The sequence below is a fragment of the Loxodonta africana genome, chromosome 2 (genome assembly GCF_030014295.1).
Source record: "Loxodonta africana isolate mLoxAfr1 chromosome 2, mLoxAfr1.hap2, whole genome shotgun sequence".
NCBI lineage: Eukaryota > Metazoa > Chordata > Mammalia > Proboscidea > Elephantidae > Loxodonta > Loxodonta africana.
In genome coordinates this window covers 186,395,716-186,419,910 of record NC_087343.1, presented here as the reverse complement: position 1 = coordinate 186,419,910, position 24,195 = coordinate 186,395,716, and the positions used below count along the sequence as shown (strand labels likewise).

General features: G+C 45.3%; 1 protein-coding gene across 2 annotated transcripts in view; it reads left to right on the top strand.

Moving 5' to 3' along the window:
- Positions 1-24,195, top strand: part of SLIT3 (slit guidance ligand 3) — a 754,510-nt gene that overhangs the window by 574,034 nt on the left and 156,281 nt on the right. For both annotated transcript variants that reach the window (XM_064279080.1, XM_064279081.1), the window contains exons 7-8: positions 9,366-9,437; positions 16,573-16,736. In XM_064279080.1, coding sequence (XP_064135150.1) covers positions 9,366-9,437; positions 16,573-16,736 — 236 coding nt within the window. The remainder of the gene's footprint in view (positions 1-9,365; positions 9,438-16,572; positions 16,737-24,195) is intronic.

Sequence of the window (24,195 nt, the reverse complement as noted above, 5' to 3'; positions counted from 1 at the left end):
TGTTAGCTAAACCTTGACCTTGGAAGGCTTTGAGACTTAGTTGCCCTTTTTCCACGTACCCTTCCTCACCCGCCACTGCCTTCCATGCTGAACTCCTTTTGTTCCTTGGACAGGAGGACGGTTGAGTAATGCTATCACTTTTGAACAGCCTCGGGAGTAAGGCAAACACTGGGGAAGCCATGGTGCCCACCACATAGAAGTCAGTGAGAGGTGAATCTACCACTAACCAACTTGGTTCACCTTCACCTCAGGAGACATGCAAATTGGACACCCAACGCCTTTCTGAAGATAGTCCAGTTTTGTGTTATGGTTGAAGATACAGCTCCTAATGTCACACCTCCTGAATTTGAACATTGGCTTCACAACTCAATAGCTGGGGAATGCAGCCTGGGCATAGTTAGTTGATCTTTTTGGCTTCAACTTAAACCAAAAAAAAGACAAACCCATTGCTGTTGAGTCAACTCTGACTCATGGTACCCACATGTGTTACAAAGAACTGTTCCACAGGTTTTTCTTGGCTGCAGTCTTTACAGAAGCAAATTGCCAGGCCTTTCTTTGATGGTGCTGCTGAATGGGTTCAAACCACCAATCTTTAGGTGAGCAGTCAAGTACAAACCATTTGTGCCTCCCAGGGACCACGACTTATTAACTATACAATGGAATTAATAATAGTAACTCAGGCATATGGGGAGAATTAAATGAGCTAATGTAAGAGAAGTACTTGGCCCAGTGCTGGCACATGGTAAGCAGTTAATAAATAGTACCATTATTATTATTGTTATTGTCATAGACATCTTTATTGAAAGAACTTGGCAAGCTTACCCCAAAGCAATTCGCTTTACTAGTCTAGCTCATTAGAGGAAAGTAGAGCATTCATGGAAGAACCTATAACATCCAATTTAGGTTTTCCCAAAGGATGCGCTATTGCACATTATTCTTTCTGATTTCTGGAGTTTCCTAGAGCCCCCAGCCAAACAGAGCATTGTACAGCTGAGTGAGAAAGGCAGGTTCAACCTTGATAGCAGAGAAAACAGTGAGTGGAGCATCATCTAAAAATGACTGAGCTGATGCAGCTGGGAGGATGGCTGAGACCTCAGACTGGGGGAGAATCTTGGGGATGCCTCTCTCAACTTCAGCAGGTCCGTGGGTAACATTCAGTGGGTGTTCTCCTGGGGCCAAGTCCACAAAGAGGAACCCTCCACACACCTCCTAATAGAGCTGAGTCAGCCAATAGCATTCACATTCCCAGGCTCCTGGAGAGTGTTGCAGGGCCCGGTCATCATCAGCAGCCATAGTGCCATGATGGCTGTCAATCAGCAGCCCTTACACAGGACTGAGAAAAGCCAGGCCTGATTTGAGGTGTGTGTCAAGGAGGACAGCAGGCCCCTAAAGCATCTGAGTGTCCTTGATTCCATTCCTCTGGCCTGTCTGAGCCAAGCAAGAAAGGGGAGCAGAAGTGAGCTCCCTCCTCTCCCCTGAGGTCCACGCACTTTCCAGCCCCCGAGCAGCGGTTCAGATTTTTCTCTCAAGGTACAGCCACAGTGTTTGCACTCAGCCGCTCTTCAGGAAATGATTCTGATGACTTTGGTCGTGTCCGCCCCTGTGGATTCAATATAGCCACTGCTGGAGGCAGTTGTATTTCCAGGACTTAGAGTGCTGGCCATCAGACACGCACATTTGTGGGTACAAGTCAGGCCATCTCCAGGCTCACTTGAAAAAGACATCCTGTTGCTATGACTGCTGATGACTCACCAAGAGTCTCCTTCCTGGGAACAGTTACGGAGGGAGCTACCTCATTTATCTGGATTTAGGGAGAAGTCACCCTGCCTTGAGACAGGGGATGAATGGGCCAATCTGACCAGAGGGCCCATGTGACCCAAAGGGTCCAGGAGCTCCACCTGTGTGATGGGGGGGCACTATCCCAAGAGTGGCCTGCCCAGGAATGCCGGCCCCCAGAGAGGCTGCAGTGGCACTTAATGCAGATGCCTGGTTTTGCAATTATGCGATACATGCTCACAGATAATATCATTGTATTAGAGCCAATTACATGGTGTTATGGACACACAACACGCAGATTACACCCAGAGCCAGGAAAGCACAGAGTGATAAAGCGATGGCCTAATCGGAGGAGACAGAGGGAAATGTCAGCCTTATTAAGGTTGCCAGAGTGGTGTGGCTGCAGCTAGACTTAGCTCCTCCAGATCAAAGATGGCTATCTTGAGTGATGCCAGGAAAAACCACACGTTAGCACTCAGCAGAGAACAGTGGGGACCTGGGAGCAGAAGCCAAGTTGGAGCTCCCCAGGGGTGATTACAGCCACCTCCAATGAGGGTTGTCTGCTATGTCAGAGTATGGGCCTCTTTCTAAGCAGGAAAACACCAAGTCTTCTACAAAAGAGGTCCTCTCCCCCAAAAGTAGCAAGAGAGCAGCCTATATACTGTCCCTTATGCTTGGGTAATGGTTAAGAGGCCAACAACTAAGTGAAAGGTTGGCGATTCGAACACCCAGAGGTGCCTCAGAAGAAAGGCCTGGTGCTCTGCTCCGGAAAGGTCACTTGAAAATTGTTTTGAGCAGTCCTACTCTGCACCCATGGGGCCACCACATGTCAGAGTTGACTAGACAGCAACTGCTTTGATTTTGGTTTAAACTCTATACTTAGCCTTCTCCCTGGTTCAGTGGCTTTCCAACCTGAGCTTGCATGAGAATCCTCCAGAGGGCGTGTTGAGACACACAAGGCTGGGCCCCAGCCCAGTGTTTCAGATCACAGGTCTGGAGTGGGGCCTGAGAATTTGCGTTTATAACGAGTGCGCAGGTGATGCTGCTGGTCTGGAGACCACACTCTGAGAACCACTGCCCGAGATCATTCCACGCCCGACCCCAGGTGGACTCACCTGCCCTATCTCTTGAACGGGACCTTTCCCTAGGCTCTGACTCCATCACAGCATTGCAGGTTCCAGACGAAGTGGGGTCAGTGTGAAGCACAGTACGGGCTAGGAGTGTGGATTCTAGAGTTAGGCTGCCTGCTTTTGAGTCCCAGTTCTACCACCTGGGCTTTGCTGCCCATGTTTTTTGTTTTGTTTTTTAATTTTGAAAGCCTCCAACCTAATTCCCTCTTCTTACCGCCCAGTTCTAGAGCAGCCAGGACACAAGTGACATTTTCTGTAAAGAGCACAAAAGTAATTATTCTAGGCTTTGTGGGCCATACAGTCTGTGTCAAAACTACTTCACTTAGCAGCCGTAACACAAAAGCAGCCCTAGACCACACATGAACAAATAGGTAAAACTTCGTTCACAAAGTAGGCTGGGCTGGGTGGGATTTAACCTGTGGGCAGTAGTTTGCCAGCCCCTGGGGCAAATCGTTGCCTGTACCCCCGCCCCCTAATGCATTCATCATTACTGGGGAACATTAGCAGAGGGACAGGAGAAATCACAGACTCTTTTGGGGTACTAAGGTTCTATTTGTACACTATGAGAGCAATAACAAACTCCTGAGTCCCCTAGTGACTGAGGAAGAGTTTAATGCCCCCTTTTAGTGCTCACTAGAGAGAAAGGGGCCCATTGGTAGGACTAGCATCCTCCAAATGAATCATTTTAACAGGGAAAATGATTCCTTTTTATTAGGCATTTATGCCCCAATGAAATGTCCTGGGTGGCACAAAAGTTTAAGTGCTCAGTTGCTAACCTGAAGGTTGACGGTTTGAGTCTACCCAGTGGCACTGAGGAAGACAGCCCTGGAGGTCTGCTTATGTAAAGATTACAGCCAAGAAACCCTGTGGAGCAGTTCTGCTGTGTAACAGACGAGGTGGTCATGAGTCAGAATTGACTGGATGGCAACAGGTATGCTCCAGTAATGACAAAGCAGAAGAATGACTGGACAGAATATAGGTCAGACTTGGTCTCAGTATAAATATGACACTTATAACAAGGTAAGGGCTTCTTGAGAGAGGAATGGACTGTCTTTTAAATCTCATGCTGGAAAATGGCTTTATTTCTGTTTCATACTGAAACGTTTGTTCCATAACTTGTGGTAGTACAAAAAGAAAAAGGAACCCAGAATGGTCCCGAAGTTTATAGAATTAATTTGACCTTGAACTTGAGCCTGACCCCTTATAGGAAATGCTAAATTAAGAGCATTTACCTGAGGAAAAACCCGGGTGATTTGGAGGAAAGCACATTTTGTCAAAATATCTCCAAAGGAGCAGAGCGGTGAAGTTGAAGCTATAGAACTAGCAAAAATCCTCGAAGAGATGGGGACAGTGACCTTGCTAAGGTAGAGAAGATGAGGCTGAGGAGGTCACCATAGCTCCCCGGGTCAGCAGTCCAATGGGGAGTGGTGGGAGGTCACTGTCAGACATACCATTTATTTTTCTGTTGGTTCATTTTCAAGGGAGACCCTGGGTGGTGCAAACGGCTAAAGTGCTCGGCTGCTAACTGCAAGATTGGTAGTTCAAGTCCACCCAGAGACACTTCAGAAGAAAGACCTAATGATCTGCTTCCAAAAAGCAGCCACTGAAAACCCTGTGGAGCACAGTTGTACTCTGAAACACATGAGGTTGCTGTGACTCAGAGTCAACTCGACAGCAACTGACCTTTTTAATAGAACAGAACAAGCAAGAGGATGCTTGTGCAGTTATTTCAGTGCTGGGGTGGAGATGACAGAGAAGGTCCACGCTGGAGCAGCGGACTTACCCTGAAGGCGGGAGGAAGTGGGTAAGTGGGGGATATTGTGGTATGAAGAAAGAACAGTGAGTCCAAATCCACCAGGAGCTCCACTGGGATTTGGCAAATCCTTTGACTTCTCCTAACCTCAGATCATGCATCTCTAAAATGGGAATGATAATTCCAACCTCAGAGTGCTGAGTACCAAATGTGATAAATGTGGAGATGTACTGTAAATTTTAAATGTCTAACCAGACACAAGCTACAATAACAATAGCTACTAATTATTGAATGGGGGCAGCAGTGGCTCAGTAGCAGAATTCTTGCCTGCCACGTGAGATCCAGATTCGATTCCCGGCCAGTGCACCTCCTGTGCAGCCACCACTCATCCGTCAGTGGAGGCTTTACGTGTTGCTAAGATGCTGAACAGGTTTCAGCAGAGCTTCCAGACTAAGACAGACTGTGAAGAAAGACCTGGCAATCTACTTTGAAAATCAGCCAATAAAAACCCTATGGACCACAGGGGTACAATCCCATTGTGCATAAGGTTGCCATGAGTCAGATCAATTCGACCTCAGCTAACAATAATTATTGAGTGTTTACTATATACCTGGCAATGTGCTAAGGGCTGTACGTGCCTTTTCTCTAGGGCATTGTTTAAACAGAATAACCACCTCCCGAGGATGTCCTCGTCCTAATCCCCAGAACCTGTGAATGTTACTTTATATGGCAAAAGGACTTTGCAGATGTGATTAAATTAAGGACCTTGAGATGAGGAAAGCCTGGATTATCCAGGTAGGCTCTAAATTTGATGATGTCCTTAAACGAGGAAGGCAGGAGATTCGAGTGAAGTAGTAGGAAATATGACCATCGAAGCAAGAGGTTGCAGTGATATGAGGAAGGGGCCACAAGCCAAGGAATGCAGGCGGCCTCTACAAGCTGCACAAGGCAAGGAAGCCCTCCTGCCTTCTGAAGCCTCCAAAAGGAAAGTAGCCTCACAGATCCATTTTAGACTTTTAACTGCCAAACCATGCTGTTGTTGTTGTATGCCATCAACTCATAGCAACCCTGTAAGACATAGTAGAACTGCCCCATAGGGTTTCCTAGGCTATAATCTTTATGGGAGCAGATCATCAAGCCTTTCTCTCAAATGGAACCACTGGGTGAGTTCAAACCACCAACCTTTTGGTTGGCAGCTGGGTGCTTAACCATTGTAACACCAGGGCTCCTTCAGACCATAAAAGAACATATTTGTATTGTTTTAAGCCATGAAGTTTGGGGTAATTTGTTACAGTAGCAATAGGAAACTAACTCAGGCATCCTCCCTGGAGCCAGGCTTGCTTGGATTCAAATCCTGGTACCACCACTTTCTCCATCCATGAAATGGAGATGACATCAAAAGTTCCTGGCTGATAGTGACTGGAGGAATTAAATGGGATGATCCAAGTAGAACTCTTAGCCTAGTGCCAGCCTGGTATACAATTAAACCAGTTGCCATCAAGTTGATTCTGATTCATGGTGGCCCCATATGTGTCAACACATCCATAGGGTTTTCAATGACTGATTTTTCTGAAGTAGATCACTAAACCTTTCTTCCTAGGTGCGTCTGGGTGGACTCAAACCTCCTACCTTTTGGTTAGCACCTGAGCACATTAACTATTTGCACCACCCAGGGATTCCAGTATAAAATTAGCTCTCAGTTAATGTGGGCAATTACTAGTATCATCTCATTTAATCACCACTCAAATTCTATGAGCTTGGTGCTGTTAATCTCTCCAGGAGAAAACTTAATGAGGTTTAAAGAACTTACCCATGATTGCCCAGGCTATAAGTGACAGAACCAGAATCTGAAAGAGCTCTCTGCCTTAGGGGCCCATGCCACTTTAGGGTTACGACAATGAAACGTCCTCTGAATGCCAGTTACCTAGATGGGGGCACAAGAACCAGATAGAGCAGGGTGCTCCCTGCACAGGCAATAGCCGCCCAGGCTAGAAATCAAGTAAATGTATGTTTAGCAGGGAAACAAAACCATAGCTGCCATGGAGATCAACATCCAAGAGGTTACCAGCCCTCCGAAATCCCTGGGCTAGCCATCCCCAAGCAGCAAATCATGAAAGTCTGAATACTATGTTTAGTCATCTTGGTCCTGGAATAATTGCTATTATCGTAAATGTTTTATAGCTCTCATTATGGTTCACATTTAAATATCAGTGTAGTAAGGCATTAATATAGACTCATTAACAACCTGCAATATGCAGATGACACAACCTTGCATGCTGAAAGTGAAGAGGACTTGAAGCACTTACTGATGAAAATCAAAGACCACAGGCTTCAGTATGAATACACTTCAACTTAAAGAAAACAAAAATCCTCACCACTGGACCAATAAGCAACATCATGATAAATGGGGAAAAAAATGAAGTTGTCAAGGATTTCATTTTACTTGGAACCACAATGAATATCCATGTAAGCAGCAGTCAAGAAATCAAATGATGCATTGATTGCATTGGGCAAATCTGCTGCAGAAGACCTCTTAAAGTGTCGAAAAGCAAAGATGTTACCTTGATGACTAAGGTGCACCTGACCCAAGCCATGATATTTTCAGTCACCTCATATGCATGCAAAAGCTGGACAGTGAATAAGGAAGACTGAAGAAGAATTGACTTCTTTGAATTATGGTGTTGGTGAAGAATATTGAATATACCACGGACTGCCAGAAAAATGAGCAAGTCTGTCTTGGAAGAAGTACAGCCAGAATGCTCTTTAGAAACGAGTATGATGAGACCTCGTCTCACAGAGTTTGGACGTGTTATCAGGAGGGACCAGTCCCTGGAGAAAGACATCATACTTGGTAAAGTAGAGGGCCAGTGAAAGAAAGGAAGACCCTCAAGGAGATGAACTGACACGGCTGCAACAATGGGCTCAAACATAGCATCGATTGTGAGGATAGCGCAGGACCTGGCAGCTATATATGGCGTTGCTATGAGTAGGAAACAACTCGGTGACATCTAACAACAATGACAAAGGCATTAATAAGTCATCTCCCTTCCAGACTATTGCCAGATACAGTTACCGTGCAAGCCCTGTGTGTAACTGTTCTGTATATTCAGCTAAATTAGGACTGAGCTGTGAACTCCACCTGCTGTTGAGTTGCTGGGTGTAGAAGCAAGCAAGCCCTTTCTCCACAAAGGCTTGTTCTTTGCCTTTGAGAGATGAAGAGAATGCTCAGATTGCTAACCAGTAGTCAGTGAGCAGCCCTGAGAGTTTTCCCCAAGTTGGCGCCTAGAATGCTGGGATGGGTGGAAGGGGAAGTGAAGGCGCCATTTCTGCCCTAGAGGCGTTTCTAATCTTACAGAGAAGGGTGAGGCATAACCCTTGCCCTCAGGAAACTCCCTGCAAAGGCAGGAGAGCCTGGTTTAATGGCAGTAACAAATTTTTCAGCCATGTCTAATGAGATATTCTGAAGGCATCCTGGGTCCATGGGGACAGGATGGATAACCCCTTCCAACCTACCCAAAACAAAACAAGCTAAGTAGGTTCAACCTGATAAAGTGCCAAGTGTTTGCATTAGCATATTAGTAAGATTACAAAGTGGGCGGAACCAAGCATCATTAAGTTTAATCTGTTCATTCTTCTCTCTCATACTAAATGCTTCAAATCTGACACATGATAGGTGTGCAATAAATATGGGAAGGGGAGAGAAAAAATTATTAGTGCTGGATTCAAATTCCCTCTCCAGAGCTGACGACCTGTGGGTCCTTGGTACAGTTATTTTACCTCTCTGAAACCCTGGTGGTGTAGTGGTTAAGTGCTATGGCTGCTAACCAAAGGGTCGGCAGTTCAAGTCCGCCGGGTGCTCCTTGGAAACTCTATGGGGCAGTTCTACTCTGTCTTGTAGGGTCCCTATGAGTCGGAATTGACTCGACGGCAATGAGTTAGGCTTGGTTTTTTGTATCTCAGCCTCCTCATCTGTAACACCAAACCAAATGCTTTTTGGTCAATTTCAATTCATGGCGACCCCATGTCATAGAGTAGAGCTACCCCATGTCATAGAGTAGAGCTGCCCCATGGGGTTTTCTTGGCTGTAATCTTTATGGAAACAGATTGCCCGGTCTTTCTTCTGTGATCCCCCTGGATGGGTTCAAACTGCCAACCTTTAGGTTAGCAGTCGATCGCAAATAGCTTGCACCACCCAGGGACTGCCTCATCTGTGATAGAGGGATATTAGCGGTGCAAACAGTTAAGCACTCAGTAGCAGCTAACAACCACTACCACCTTGTAGAGTGTGTGTTCATAAGTAAAATGATGTACATCTGTTTCTTCTCTAAAATGAGGGCGCTAATCCCTAACTGGCATTGCGGTTGTAAGAATTAGAGATATTATAGCAAGGCACCAGCACATTATAGGATTGCAGGAAGAGGTGTTTTAACTCAAGGTGGATAAGTACGAACTGAGAGGGAAGCGGAGGGGAGCAGTGATCTACCTGAACAAAGGAGTCAGTGGATTGCCTTATCACCTGGACATCTGTCCACCTGTCTCTCGCTGCCTCACTGACTGGCCCTTGGCTGCTGATTTATGACCCTTCTAACAGTCGTATTTATCCTCCCCACCCCACACCTCTATAAGCCACTTGGTGTCCCCTTCTGCTGCCACCATGCTGCTGCCCTGGTGACCTTTACTGTTTTGTTTTTTTTTAATCTCTGCAGCACCCTCAACAACAATAACATCAGCCGCATCCTGGTCACCAGCTTCAACCACATGCCGAAGATTCGAACTCTGTGAGTAAAAGCCACTGCTTCTTCCCCTCCCATATCTAACCACCCAGGCCCAATATTCAGCGCTCTAAGCTGCTCATCAAACCCACCTCGTGAGGATTTGGTCAGCAGGCCGTATATTCGATGTGTCCTCCTTCTGCTGTTAACCATGGGGTGTGTTGGTGAGCAAGGGAGGGTGGGGGAAGGTGTCATTTTTCCATCCGTGGTTCTTAATCGCCCTTCTGTATTCATTGGACAGAGTCATCGCTCTTCACCTTGGGATTGGGGAAATTCTTCATATATTGTATTTGCGTGTTTTCCATTTTGATGGAAAGTTTATTATTTTTGTTATCACAGAACATATAGAGCTGTGACTTAATAATTCACCATTTGCTTAGCTAATTTCCTGTGCCATTGGCAGTTCAATGGTAACAGTTGTTTTCCCCTCTGGGAATGGTGGAGGTGAGGAAACCTTAGTCCTTCCCTCTCCCCATCCTGTCCAATCCCCGTGGACAACACCCACCACCCACCCACCCACCTACCCACCTGCTCTCTGGATGGTATACTAACATTAGGATGCAACAACTTGGTTCTTTATCTTTGGTTCTTTATCGTCCTGAGTACACACTCTGAAAAGCTTGGTGGAACTCAGGAAGCAAATCTCCCTGTAATCTTTAATACCTAGAGCACGTCTCATGCCTTATTACCTGGGGAGTTACCCTCCACATTCAGCCCATGACCCTTTGTCAGTTTATCTGCAAGTGGATTCTGTGGGCTTTTCCAAACAGACCCTGACTTGATGCTCTTCTTGTGTCAGTGGAGCCTCAGGGGTGTTTGCAGCACAGTAGTAGGGACACTCAGCTCCCAAGAGCTTTCAGGCAAATGGCCAAGGCCAAGGGTTGAATTCCTGCTGTGCCCTGCATTACTTCTGTGACCTCAGCCAACCTAAGCTCTGATGACCTCTGTTCCTCCTCTGCAAGTAGCACTACTAGTGAGGGTCAGATGAGATTAATATGTAAAGTACCTGGCCAGTAGTATACAGTAAATGATATTCTTATATTATTACCACACTATCCAGAAATCTGGACTGAAAGTACTAAACAACCAGCTTATTTATGACCCCCAAGCAATACAAAATCCAAGATTTGAAAATCTTCAGAGCAGTGGTTCACCAAAATGGTGTCCCAGACCAGCAGCATAGCTTGGAACTTGTTAGACTACCAAATTTCAGTCCCAACCCCACACCTATTGAATCAGAATATCAAGGAGTAGGGTCCACAGTCTGTTTCCACAGGACCTCCAGGTGATTCTCATGTCCATACAGGGTGAGAACCATGGCACTAGAGGAAAACCAAACCAATCACTATCAAGTCAGCACTAACTCATGGCGCCCCATGTGCGTCTGCATAGAACTGTGCTCCATGGGCTTGTCAGTGGCTGATTTTTCAGAAGGAGATCACCCAGCCTTTCTTCCAAGGTGCCTCTGGGTAGGTTTGAGCCATCAGCCCATCAGTTAGTAGCCAGGTGCCAGGGAAGGTAACCTTATTTCCAGGTGAGAATGAAGCAAAGACCAGTGGAGCAATTTATGAGGAAACCATATTGTACACCCTAAGAAAGATCCAGAGTTTTGAGTCAACAGAGCTGAGTTAAATGCAAGCTCTGCCACTTACCTGTAATATATACTTGGAAGTTTATACGTAAAATAAGTTCATGCCTACCTTAAAGTTGTATTGAGAATGAAATGCACTAACATGTAAAGTGCCTGGTACGTGCTGTGCACTCGACAAATACCCATTAGTATAAAGGTTAATAATCCTAACCCAACTTCCAACTTTACTTCCTAAATTCTTCCTTTGGTCCTTCATGTTCATATTCATAATTCAGCCAGGAAAATCTGTCCTTTCCCTTTCCTCTTAACCTGGAATAGTGCAGTAATGGGATTTTAAGGAGAAATTGTTTGGTCTTTAAAGACTTCTTTAAAGACCACAGCACAGCTGCCAGGGTGGGTTAACCAGTAAGCACGGCGTGCATTGGCTCATTGGGTAATCCATCCCTGATAACCACAGATGAGCTAGAGGAGAGTGTGGCCCAGGGCTCCTGGTCAGGTAGCTGAAAGTGAGCCTTATGATGGTAGGCCTGCAAGTCCCCAGACAGGTGGGCTGAATCAAAAAAAAAAAAAAAATGACTCTCACCTGCAGAAATCAGCAGTCCAACTCCTGGGGACCTCTCATTCATGATTTATTAAAAAATAAAAACAAAAAACAGTGGCCACTGGGTCAGTTCCGACTCATGGAATCCTGATGTGTGTCGGAGTAGAACTGTGCTCCATAGGGTTTTCAATGGCTGATTTTTTGAAAGTAGATCACCAGACTTTTCTTCCAAGATGCCTCGGGGTGAACTTGAACCTCCAACATTTCAGTTAGTAGCAGAGCACAGTTAACTGGTTTCACAACCCAGAGACTCCCTGTGATGTATTCTTCCCCACTTTTGTTATTTTCTGTTTAGGAGCAGGAATAACAAAAACTGGGGCTGGCTCCATAGAAGTGAGGGAAGGAACTAGGCTTAGGTCTTGGGTGCTTTGTTTGGAGTGTATAGAGGTGGGGGAAGAGGGCGGGAGGATTTTTCTCTCCTGTCTCTGTTGTCATTCTTCTCTGTGGTCCTGAACACTCACCTGATGAGCTTGAATCAATCAATCAATCTCGTCTGTTCTCTTTGCTCCCTGCCTGCTGCCATTTTGTCTTTAGTTTAATTTCAGAGATGGCTCTGTATAGAACTCCCTGGAGACTTGAGCTGACTAATCCCCCTTCACTGTAATTAAAGAGAGGGAACTGGTGGTGGTGGAGAAGAGGGGGAGATGAGAGAGGAAGGAAGTCATAAATGGGATTTCTAAAGGAAAGCTTTTATATTGAATTCAGAAAGCCACATTTTATAGAAAATGAACACTGACCCTCTCTAAAAGGATTTGCTGGAAATTTAATTTAGTGTCTGTGGCTAAAAGGCACCTTTTATAAATTGGCATTTGTATTCATTCACCTTCTGTTCTGTAAAGGTGGTTTCATCAACATTGAGTACGGTGTTTCCATCAGCAAAAGATTGCAGAACAACATGCGGGAACCAAGTAGCCACCTTGATGCTTTGATGTCTAAAGAATTATAGCCTTGGACAGGCAGGTCACAGGTTGGGGAGAAACTGGAGTCTGGAGCTAAATGCACGCACTCTCAACCATGACAATGGTAAACATTTCTTCACTGGTTTACTATGTGCCAAGTCTGTGCTAAGCACTGTGTATGAATCATCTCAATCCTTATAGCAGCCTTAGGTAGGAGGCACCATGAATATCCCCATTTTCCAGGTGATAACACCAAGGTCCAGAGTTAAATAACTTCCCAAAGTCAAATTTGGAAAGCATAGAGTCAGTGTCCAAACCAAACCTAACCAGATGCCATGAAGTTGATTCCAACTCATGGCGACCCCATGTGTGTCAAAGTAGAACTGTGCTCCATAGTGTTTTCAATGACTGATTTTTTGAAAGTAGATCACCAGGCCTTTCTTCCAAGGTGCCTCTGAGTGGACTCAAACCACCAAGCTTTTGGTTAACAGCTGAGTGTGTTAACCATTGTACCACCCAGAGCCATTGTCTGACCTGAGCAATTTGACTTCAGAGCCAGTGCTCGGACCACCATCCAGAAGGAATAGTAGCAGGAGAGCAGGTGCCTGGGGAGCAGAGGAAGGGGAGACCAGATCTTCCACAGAGCCCAAGGCGCAACGGAGACCCCTTCCCCCATATCTTTGCCATCACAACTCATCAACATGATTTAAAGTAATTAAAATCATTTCCCTTCTCGCTCAAGAGGACTAGGAATATTCCTGGCAGTCCCCAGGCTCAAATTTCATAATCATCATGGTTATTTTTCTTTTAATATTAGTGTTTGGGGTAAAGCTGCCCAATTTAATCTCCCAAACACAACACGAAAGGTGGCTTGAAAAAGTCCCCCCAGCCTGACTCTCCCTACATTTCTGGTGGGTGAAATTTCAAGACAGGTACTGAGCCTGTCCACTGCCCTGGACCTTGGATGAGAGCCTTCATGTGCCTTCCAAGTCAGCTTTGGTCACCTCTTTCCCATGGTCCCATTTGGGGTGGAGGGGGGGGCGGCAGGAAGAAACTCCTAGAAAGACCAACAAAGGGATGGGGAACATCTGTATCAGGGAGAAGAAGAGAGAGAGCTTGGAGCTGGGTGGTAGAGATTGAGAACCAACCTAATACAATCTTCCAAAATGGAAGCCTCTGACATTTTGATTATCCCAGAAATTAATCAGCTCAGTAAGGATCTGGCTTACCTAAAGCCCCTTTGTTGTAATATTGATCTCTTACCTTTGACTGGAACTGACAGGAATTTGTTCGCATTGATCCGCCTCATGGGCCCGTGCTCAGTGCCTTATAGTGAATCCCTGTGGCCGTACTGCCAAAGAGGACAACTGCCTTTCCAAGTAAAATCCAGACTCATTAAGAGGCTCCAATTTTCCTGGCACACAAAAGAACATCTGTACCTCAGCGTCCACGTGCCGCTGCAGCCTGCCTGTGCTCCATCTTGTCACCAAGGACTAACTCCTGGTTGCCATTTGTCTAGGCAACCTTTATCTTGTGAGGCTCATTGGCCATGGAATTCTCTCAGGGGCAGCTCATCGGTGGGACAGGAGACAGATATTTTTGCTCATGCTGAAATTTCCCATGAAGGCCTAGTGCAGAAAGAGAGCCCCCTCCTCTTCTCCATGCTTTTTAGGAAATACTAGCCCGCTAAAATGAGGCCCTGGGTGATGCGAACAGTTAAGTGCTTGGCTGCTAACCAAAAGACTGGAGATTCTAGTCTATCCAGAGACACCTCAGAAGAAAGGCCTGGCAATCTACTTTCAAAAAATTCACCATTGAAAACCCTGTGAAGCGCAGTTCTACTCTGGCACACATGGAGTCGCTGTGATTTACAATCAACTTGATAGGAATTAGTTAACCGATAACCAGCTTAAAGTCTACTACCAGGCCTCCTCTCTGCTCCTGATACAAAGTGGTCGTGTTTGTTAAATAAAGAATAGAGATCTTGGTTTCCCTCTTAGAACTTCCCGCCAGCTTAGGATTTTGTCCTCCTCTCTCCCCTCCACACACCACCACCGCCCCACCTCTTCCCAGAGTGCCAGGCTAAGAGGAAGCTGTGATTGCCTCAGTGGCACAGGGGGCTGGTGAGCTGGGAAAGCAAAGCAGAGAGCAAAGGCACCTACCAGAGGCACAGTAGCTTGGTCCTAGGATCTTTTCAAGGGCCTATGAGAATGTGTTCAACCTGAAACTATTGCCTCTGAAATGCAAAAAGAAAATTTCCAAAATCAAAATTAGTTTTAAAAACACAATCAAAAAGTTTTCATTCTTTTTCAGCAGAAAAAAAATTATATTTTACATACGATACAGGTCCATATTGTATGTCTGATATGAAGGGGTGTGGGGCTTCCTGGAGTGGGGGTTGCCTGAGGATGTCCCTGGCCACCCGGGGTTTGCATCCACACAGCGGCAGGAAGGCTGTGCTGGCGTGCGCCACAAGTGAGCTGCACTTGGCCTGTGCTGAGCAATGTTGACCTTACGCTAAGTGGAGTGTGGTCGAGAGCCCTCCAGCTCTCTCCATTCTAGGCATGGAGGTAGCCTAAGCTATTCCTTCGGGCTGCCACTCAGTATTAACTGGTTTGACGCAGAATACTTGAGAGTCCCAAGATACTACTAGCTGATTAGCATGTCCAGGATTGGGAGCTTGAAATTGGTATCAGAAACTCAAGTATATGATGAGCCGATAGAACTAAGGAGTCCCCTGGGTGGTGCAAATGGTTAGTACACTCAGCTGCTAACAAAAAGGTTGGAGGTTCAGGGCCATCCCGGGGCACCTCAAAAGAAAGCTCTGTCAATCTACTTTGGAAAAATCAGCCACCGAAAATTCTATGGGTCACAGTTCTACTCTGACACACATGGGGTTGCCAGGAGTCAGAGTTAACGTGAGGACAATTATATTACTACTTATATTTTTTATATGGCTAAAACTTACCTACCATCACTTCTAATGGCCTAGGGTTGTAGGGAATGTGGAGGTTGGAAAGATTAGTAGAAACCCAGTAGAAAGACCTTGTGGAATCACTTAGAACCCCTGTTTATCCTCAGTTTGCCTCCCACTTAGTGGGAGGAAGTTCAAGTCGTTTAACCAAGTGTGATTCCACTCACAGTGGGACATGCAGATCCCTCTAGGGAAGTCAGATCTTATTCGCTCAAGGGCAAAACAGTAATCTGGAGTCACAGCTACTACAGGGCTAAAGTCACCGAGTCCTGGAATTGGTTGGGAAGTTTATGAAGATGCACCTGAGCCGGACAGAATAACAAATATGCCAAGTGGAATTGAACTTGGAGAGGAAAGGCACTATAAAAAGATTACTATATTTACAAAGAGTCTGGTATGGACAATACCTTACTTAGCTAGGAGGAAGGTAAGAAGGTACATCCTTCAAAAAGTGCCTTTCTCTCTGTCCCCTACTCACCCTGGTTAGTCCACACAAGTAGCACTGGTTTTAGGCCCACTAGCATTACATGCATGCAGTTTATTAAAGGGATATTTAGGGTGGGAATGGGGAAGGAGAAGTAAAGGGTAAAGGCAACATCAGGCCTCAGCCACAATGTTGTCACAGATTGGGCGTTGAGAGGCGTGTTTCAAGCTACCTGTAACTGATGCTAGCTAAAGCACTGATGTTTGCAAATGAGTCACCCCTTTGTCAGGATTTGACTCAAGACAGGATCATCACTATAATAACATCACTGTCTCCTCTGTGTTGAGAGGCTTTCTTGAATGGGAAAGGAAGGCGTGGAATTACCGCTACTAAGAAATGGGGAATAGCACAGAAGCCTGGGGACAGCCATTGGCCGTGCCTCGCAATGTGAAGATAACTGTCATTTGTGGCTTGGCAGTGAAAGGGTTGGGGCTCATGTAGTAATTCAGCAGTCCAGAGGGAAGTGCTTCCCTGAGCTCATAAGGACCATCACGCTGGAGGGAGGGGACACAGAGGTTTTGCCCACCCTATTCGGCCAGGCTTCCCACTCCACTCTGTGACCATGTCTTCCCTCTGCCTCTCTCTCTCCCAGGCGTCTGCACTCCAATCACCTGTACTGTGACTGCCACTTAGCCTGGCTCTCTGATTGGCTGCGACAGCGGCGGACCATTGGTCAGTTCACACTCTGCATGGCTCCTGTGCAGCTGAGGGGTTTCAACGTGGCAGACGTGCAGAAGAAGGAATACGTATGCCCAGGTGAGACTGCTCCCTACCTTTCCATCCCATCCTGTGCTGTGACTCACCCATCCATCACCCCACTATCACCAGGCCTTCAGCACACACCCCAGCCCGGAATGGAACCACATACTCTGTAGTCATTTAAAGAAATCTGGAGTGCCTCAAGGGGTTAAGCACAAGAAGCGTTTGGCATCTGGTAAAGGAAAATGCTAAAGAAACTCGTGAATCACTTTCTGCTAAGCCCATCGTCCACTGATGCTAAGAAACCTACATTTGTTGAGCCTCATGTAATCCGGAAACAGGTGTAATGGAAGTATTTCAGCATTTGCTAAACACGTTCCAGTTGTCCAGCTACTGAGAGAAATCGGGAGATGCAGTAATGCAGGCTGTGGAGTCAGCCGGCTTGGCTGGAAATCTTAGCTCTGCCCCCTTACTAACTGTGTGACTTTGGCAAGTTACCTCTTGTCTGCAAAATGGAAATAATAATAGTCTAGAACTCAAGGGATTGGAGGGAGGATTAAATTAAATAATGCATCTAAAGCACTTAGCATAATACACAGCACTTGGTAAGAGCTAAATAAGTGGAGCTTAATTATTATAGTTTAGTGGGCCCACCAAATGTGCTGAGCAAACACACAAGTTTGATCTGTGGGTAATTGAAGTGTAATGGAAGCACAGATTGCCTATGTAGTACAGGAAACAGAACCATGAAGACACACATAACTGAAGGCAGCTTAGATCTCCAGGGATGGGAGGTGGCTGGGTTACTGGAGAGACTTTCCCAAGGACGTAGCTTTGAAACCAGGCCCCGAATTTTGCTCACTTGTTTGATTTTACTTTTCCTGTACATCCTTCCCTCCCACCAATTCTTCCCTTGCCTGGATTTCCTCAAAAAAAAAAAAGAAAGCATTCACTGGGGACACTAAGCTTCTGTTTAAGGTGATGGGAAAATTTGGGAATGGATAAGGGTGATGAGTCCCTGTGGGTGGCTCAAACATTTAAGCACTGGACTACCAATGGAAAGGTTGGTGGTTCAAACCCACCCTTCCAGGTGTGCCTCGGAAGACAGGCCTGGCTATCTGCTGTCTGCTTTCAAAATGTTACAGCCTTAAAAACTCTATGGAGCAGCTCTCCTGTGCTCACATGAGGGCGTCATGAGTTGGATTTGAACACAACTAACAACAAAGGGTGATGACTGAACAACATGATGAACGTAATTAATGTCACTGAGCTGTGCATGAAATGTACACTGAAATGACAAATATGTTATTACTTATCTATTTGCCATAATAACAAAATTACAGACACTAATAAGTTAAAAAGAAAAAAGGAAAGCATTCAGCTGAGGCATTCCTGAAATCCAGGGAACCCAGACCTGGAACGGGGAGCCTGGGGAGCCAGTGTGCAAGAGGAAGCAACGACAGCAGGGAGCTTGTCACTGTAGGGGTCTGCACACCCTTACCTTTCTTAACTGCTGCCCCTTTTCAGTGTTGAGTGTTCATAGAGCCCAGTATGTACCACCAGCCCCGAGACAGCCAGCAGTACAAATCGGTCCCCTTGTGCTCTTAGGCTGTATTTGCAACATGCAAGAAAAATCCCTTGAATTCAACTTCAGCCCGCTCTCTGCTGATGTCTCCTGTCACGAGGTTAACTTCATCAAGTTATTTGTTATCCGAAAACATTTTAACATGTCTCCTAGCAGTACTTCAATAATTTCCCATAGACGCCCACTTAGAAATCACTTGCCATCAAACACATATAATAAAACCGTTTATCACACAGGCACCAGATTCAAATATAGTGACTGTAATTACAGTAATTATTAGGCAAAGAGTACGATATCGGCATAAGTGCCAGTGAAAGAAATAATTATATAGTGCAGGAGTCATCCAAGAGCTAGTGAGAAAAACTAATTAGAGAGAATGTTAAAACACATCATTATAGGTGGGTACCAAGTTTAATGCAATGCGCAAACGTGAATACCACTTTGTCACAAAAGTACCTTCCCATATAAGGAGTGGCAAGACATTGCTTACCCAACAACAGTCAGGATCCAAAACCCATGGGACTCAGTTCTGACCCTCCTAAATTATGGAAAGATGAATGCCCCAAATCTCCCTCCTTTGACAACTTCAATATTTTCTCTATTTATCATGATGTTGCTTATTGGTCCAGTTGTGAGAATTTTGTTTCCTTTATATTGAGATGTAATACATACTGAAGGCTGTAGTGTTTGATTTTCATCAGTAAGTGCTTCAAGTCCTCTTTGCTTTCAGCAAGCAAGGTTGTATCATCTGCATATCACAGGTTGTGGATGAGTCTTCCTGCAGTCCTAATACCACGTTCTTCTTCATATAGTCCAGCTTCTCAGACTATTTGCTCAGCATACAGATTGAATAAGTATGGTGAAAAAATACAACCCTGACACATAGCTTTCCTGATTTTAAACCACACAGTATCACCTTGTTCTGCTGGAAGGTGTGGCTGACCCAAGCCATGGTATTTTCAGTCGACTCATATGTATTTAAAAGCTTGACAATGAGCAAGGAAGACCAAGGAGGAACTGATGCCTTTGAATTGCGGTGTTGGTGAAGAATATTGAATATACCTTGGACTGCAAGAACGTACAAATCTGTCATGGAAGAAGTACAGCCAGAATGCTCCTTTGAAGCGAGGATGACAAGACTTTGTCTCGATGTACTTTTTATCAGGCGGGACTAGTCCCTGGAGAAGGACATCATGCTTGGTAAAGTAGAGGGTCATCGAAAAAGAGGAAGATCTTCAACAAGATGGATTGATGCAGTGGCTGCAAGAATGGGCTCAAACATAGCAACTATTGTGAGGGTGGCACAGAACCAGGCAGTGTTTCGTTCTGTTGTACACGGGGTAACTATGAGTTGAACTCTACAGCACCTAACAACAACAAGAAGCAGGAGGGCTAATAGTGACACAGAAGCATCTTAACCGTCTCTCCTGTTTATAGCAATTAACCTTAACTTGTGATGGTCCTCACAGCATCTTAATACACAGCCAGGTGTCTCTTGAGGACACGAGAATTTAGTCCAGACACCAGACATCAATATGCATATTGATGTCACCACTCTCTCACCTTGGTCCGAATATTCAGGAGTGACATTATTAGGACTTGTGTGCACAAGGCACTCTTTAAATGTTTTACCAAGCTGTCAAAACCAAAACAAACAAACAACCGCATTGCTGTTGAGTTGTTTCTGACTCACAACGACCCAATAGAACTGAGTAGAACTGCCCCATAAGGTTTCCAAGCTGTAATCTTTATGGGAGCAGACTGCCACATCTTTCTCCCTCTGAGTGCTGATGGATTCAAATTGCCGACCTTTCAGTTTGCAGCTGAGTGCTTTGACAACTGTGCCACCAGAGCTCCTTATCAAGCTGTTACCAAAAATCCAAACTCATTGCCACCGAGTCGATTCCAACTCATAGCAACCCTATAGAACAGAGTAGAACAGCCCCATAGGATTTCCAAGGAGCAGCTGGTGGATTTGAACTGCCGACCTTTTTGGTTAGCAGCTGTAGCTCTTAACCACTATGCACCAGAGCTTCATGAGGGGTTACTTTCTGAAAAGTTTCAAGTCAGACATAATGGTCTGGGGGAACTGGAGCACTGAACACCCATGATGAATGGACCACCAGCATCACTAGTGGGGTGCAGGAGGAACACAGCCCCCAAAAGCACTGCCTTTTCAATAATGGTTAAAGGGAGTATGTGAGGCTGTCTAAGAGGATGTCAGAGGAAGACCCACTCTGTGCACACGCAGTTGAAACACCAGTGTTCAGTCTCTGCACTCCTAGAGAAGGAAGTCAAAGAGAGGGTCCTCTTTTATGTCCTAATCACCAGCCCCCCTCCACACACACACACCTCTAAGCATGCAGGCCCCACCTCAATGCCAGAGCCTAGCAAAGCTTCTGAATGAACCCAGGAGGCTGTCTGGTATGGACCTGATTATGGTTGTTTTGAAGTCCCTGGGTGGCACAGTTGGTTAAGTGTTCAACTACTAATCCAAAGGTCGGCAATTTGAACCCACCCAGAGGCGTCTTGGAAGACAGGCCGGGAGATCTGCTTGCGAAAGGTCACGGCCTTGAAAATCCTACTGAGTGCAGTTCTGCTTGGCACTCATAGGATCACCATGAGTCGGAATAGACTCAATGGCAGCTGGTTTGTTTTTGTTGTTGTTTTGGGTGGTTGTCTGAAGCTGAAAAACCGTGAAAGTGCCTCATTCGAACTATTCCCCTAACTCACAGGAGGAGGACCTCAGTCAAGAAAGGAGAGACAAGAACTTTTGTTGAAAAAAATACAGATCATCTGCTGAGGAGAAGGAAAGGAGTCGGGCACCAATTAAGCCATCCCTGCATGTAGCTTCATCACTAGCAGCCTCTGTCAAGGCAGCCTAAGAAAACCTCCCTGGGCCCTTGATGATATCAAGAAATTCATGAACACATGACTCCAGAGAAGGCAAAGAGCTTTATCTCGCTCAGCCTGTGAGGGTCGTGCCTGCCCAAGTCCCTGATATCTCCTTTGAATTAAATCCAGCTGTCTGGAGGCCAGCCTTTTCTCCCCAGAAGCCCTGAATATGGGTTCCTTATCACTCCAGCTAACCCAGAAATTTGCAAGCAGCGCACTTTGGCAAAATTCATCTCCTCTGTCAAGTGTACCCTTCCAATTGAAGGCATTTATTTTCTTCCTCTAGGGGAACAATTGGGAATTTTTCACAAAGGTGGAGAAATAAGTATTTTTTTATTAATGTTTTTTTCTCTGTTATACAACTTGACTGTTTAGTTTTCTTCAGCTCCTGCTGAAAGAATTCTGTTGTTAACTTCTGTGGTTTCAAGAGGAAGGCAAGAGTCCTAGGTCTAGAAGAGTCTGTGTTCCATGGCTCTGGCCTCTTGTTGTCTGGAGTAGACCTGAACTTCACAAGAGTCCTTGATGATAACAGACCAGGAAAAAAGTTCCACCTTGGTCAGTTACTTGCCTCATGTTTTGAGAGTTGCAAGGTTTTTTTGTCTTGTTTCATTTTTTCCTTTTTTACCATCACCCTAGAGAGTTTATTTTGGGGTTTAAACTCCAAGATTTATCTTCCATGTGTTAATTTCCTGAGACCTTAATCAGGAAGGTACAGGTCACAACTGATAATTCATGGTTATTAATTAAGCATTTGACCTCTTAAATCAATTATCTTTTTCCTTTGAGTATCTAGTAGCCATCAGTGCTTGTTCCATCCATTTCGCATTTATCTGCCTATGGCTCGTGAATGGGAGATTCATCTTTTCATAAAGATTGATCTTGTCTTCTAGTGGTAAGCAGCCACATCTAATATTTTTTCTGATGCACAATTCCTAGAACACTGTTTGAACCTGATATCCTCTCAATAAATACTTTCTCATTTGTTATTAAAAACGAAATAGGCTTATCTCCCTGGAAACCAGAAACTTTCCCCATTCTTCCTTTTTTTTTTTTAATTTGGGACTAGTTACTAAGTATAAAGATAATTAAGGTAAGCCATGACTAGCAACCCATCTCCTTAGGAGATTTTAATTAAAATACCATAATTAGGCATTGCAGGAACAAGATTATTAGGTTTATTTAGTCATTCCCAAAATTATCATGCCTCTGGTATTTAAATCACGTTCATTTATATTCTTATCATAATTGTTCAAGTCCCATTGTCACCGCAGTCTGTTGTTGGCTTTTGAAAGGCCAGAGGCCAACAGGGATGCTTAATTTGAATACTGGAATTAATTTATTTCCGTGCTCATGAGGCCATTGGATTTTTCGACTCTCTGTACTTTACTGGCTGAGTTTTATTTTTTGTTTGTTTTTAAAGACAGAAAGAAATAAATGCAACTCTAACACAAGAGTGTTCAGCTATCCCCAGTGCAGCTTACACAGTCCGTGTCTTGGCCCCTGAGCCTGCTCTTCCCACCTCCTGAGATCTCCAGACTCTGTGGTTTTCAATTTTATGACAATAAGGAGAGGTGCTTGGGGCATCTTTTTGGCAGAGAAGACGTTGAGAACAGCCTTGGACTAAAAGTTAGAAGGTTGTCATTTAGTAGCTCTGTGATCTTGGGCAGTTTGTTTAAACTCTCTATTCTTCAGTTTCTTCATCAATGTAATAGGAATAATAAGAATAGAGTCCAAATTGTGGGTTTTATGGGAACCAAATGAGATAATATATGCAAAGCACTTAATGTAGTATCTGGCACATAGGCAACATCCAATAAATGTTAGCTGCTATTATGAGATGATAATTACTTTTAGCCTGGCCAATACTGTGTCCTTGGGCAAGTACTCTCCTCTCCCTGGGCTTCCATTTCCATCTCCATGGGCCCTTCCAGCTCTAATGTTCTGTGATCTTTGCCCCACTTATCTGGGCAAACAAGTAAGGGCTCTTCACTTTCACCACTATAGCCATCCTTACTTTGACAACTAAGTGGAAAACAAAGGTGACATGGCATCTGGGGCAGGAGCCAGTACCCCTGCTCATCACTCCATCTTTTCTTCTCTCTCAGAACTGGAGGGGAGCTTGTCCACTCAGCAGAGATAGGATAGCATGTACAATGCCCATGCTAGTGATCACAGGGACGTTCCCTAGGAGAAGCTTGGCTGGCAATGCACCTCTGCTCCCACTCGCAGAATGCCCCCCGGGTGGGACACACCCCTTCATGATCAGTGAGGAGCGGGGACAAGCCAGCTGCCTCCACACCTGGAGCTCTGCCCTCAAGATATCAGCCCAGTCCAGGAGTATTGCAGAGAAATCAGAACTTTACTCCTTATTTGGCAACTTTGGCTCCAGAATGAGATTCCAGAGCTGAAGCAGTGGCAGTGGTTAAGAAAAGGGGTGACAGACCCCCAGAAGGAGACGAGAAATGGCTCAGATCTCCATCTCCCTATTCTGGATAAGCACATCCTTCCACCTGAGTGGAGAAGCATGTTAGTGCCACTGCGAGAGCTCCAAGTGCAGATGGCATGGGCACTTATGTAGAAGTGAAGAGCAAGTCCACGTGCATGCCTAAGTGGGTAATAGAACATCTTAGCAAGTAGATTGCAGGGGTTCTGCATACCAGTCCATCAGTTTGCTTTGATTTAAGGCCACTTTCTTTGCCTGAGAGAGGAGGAAGTAGGACCTAGTGGACAGATTCACTCAAGAACAATGTAACTTCATGATTCCCCACGAGAGCATGTTACATAAAAGAATACACGCAGGCATGTATTCAGATAGTTCTCTTTCATCAAAGATATCCTGATATAAAAACTCCATGCCCACACCTCTCTACTTTGCAATGTATAGTTAAATAATCTGCTGGGTAGAAAGGTAGCTATTTTCCTACTTTGTCCTCCTTGGAAATCCACTACCTCCTGTACCCTCCCCACCCCCAAGTGTGGGCAGGAAGGGATGGGAGAGATGGACTTGCTGAGAGAGCTCAGCGGGAGTGTGTAAAA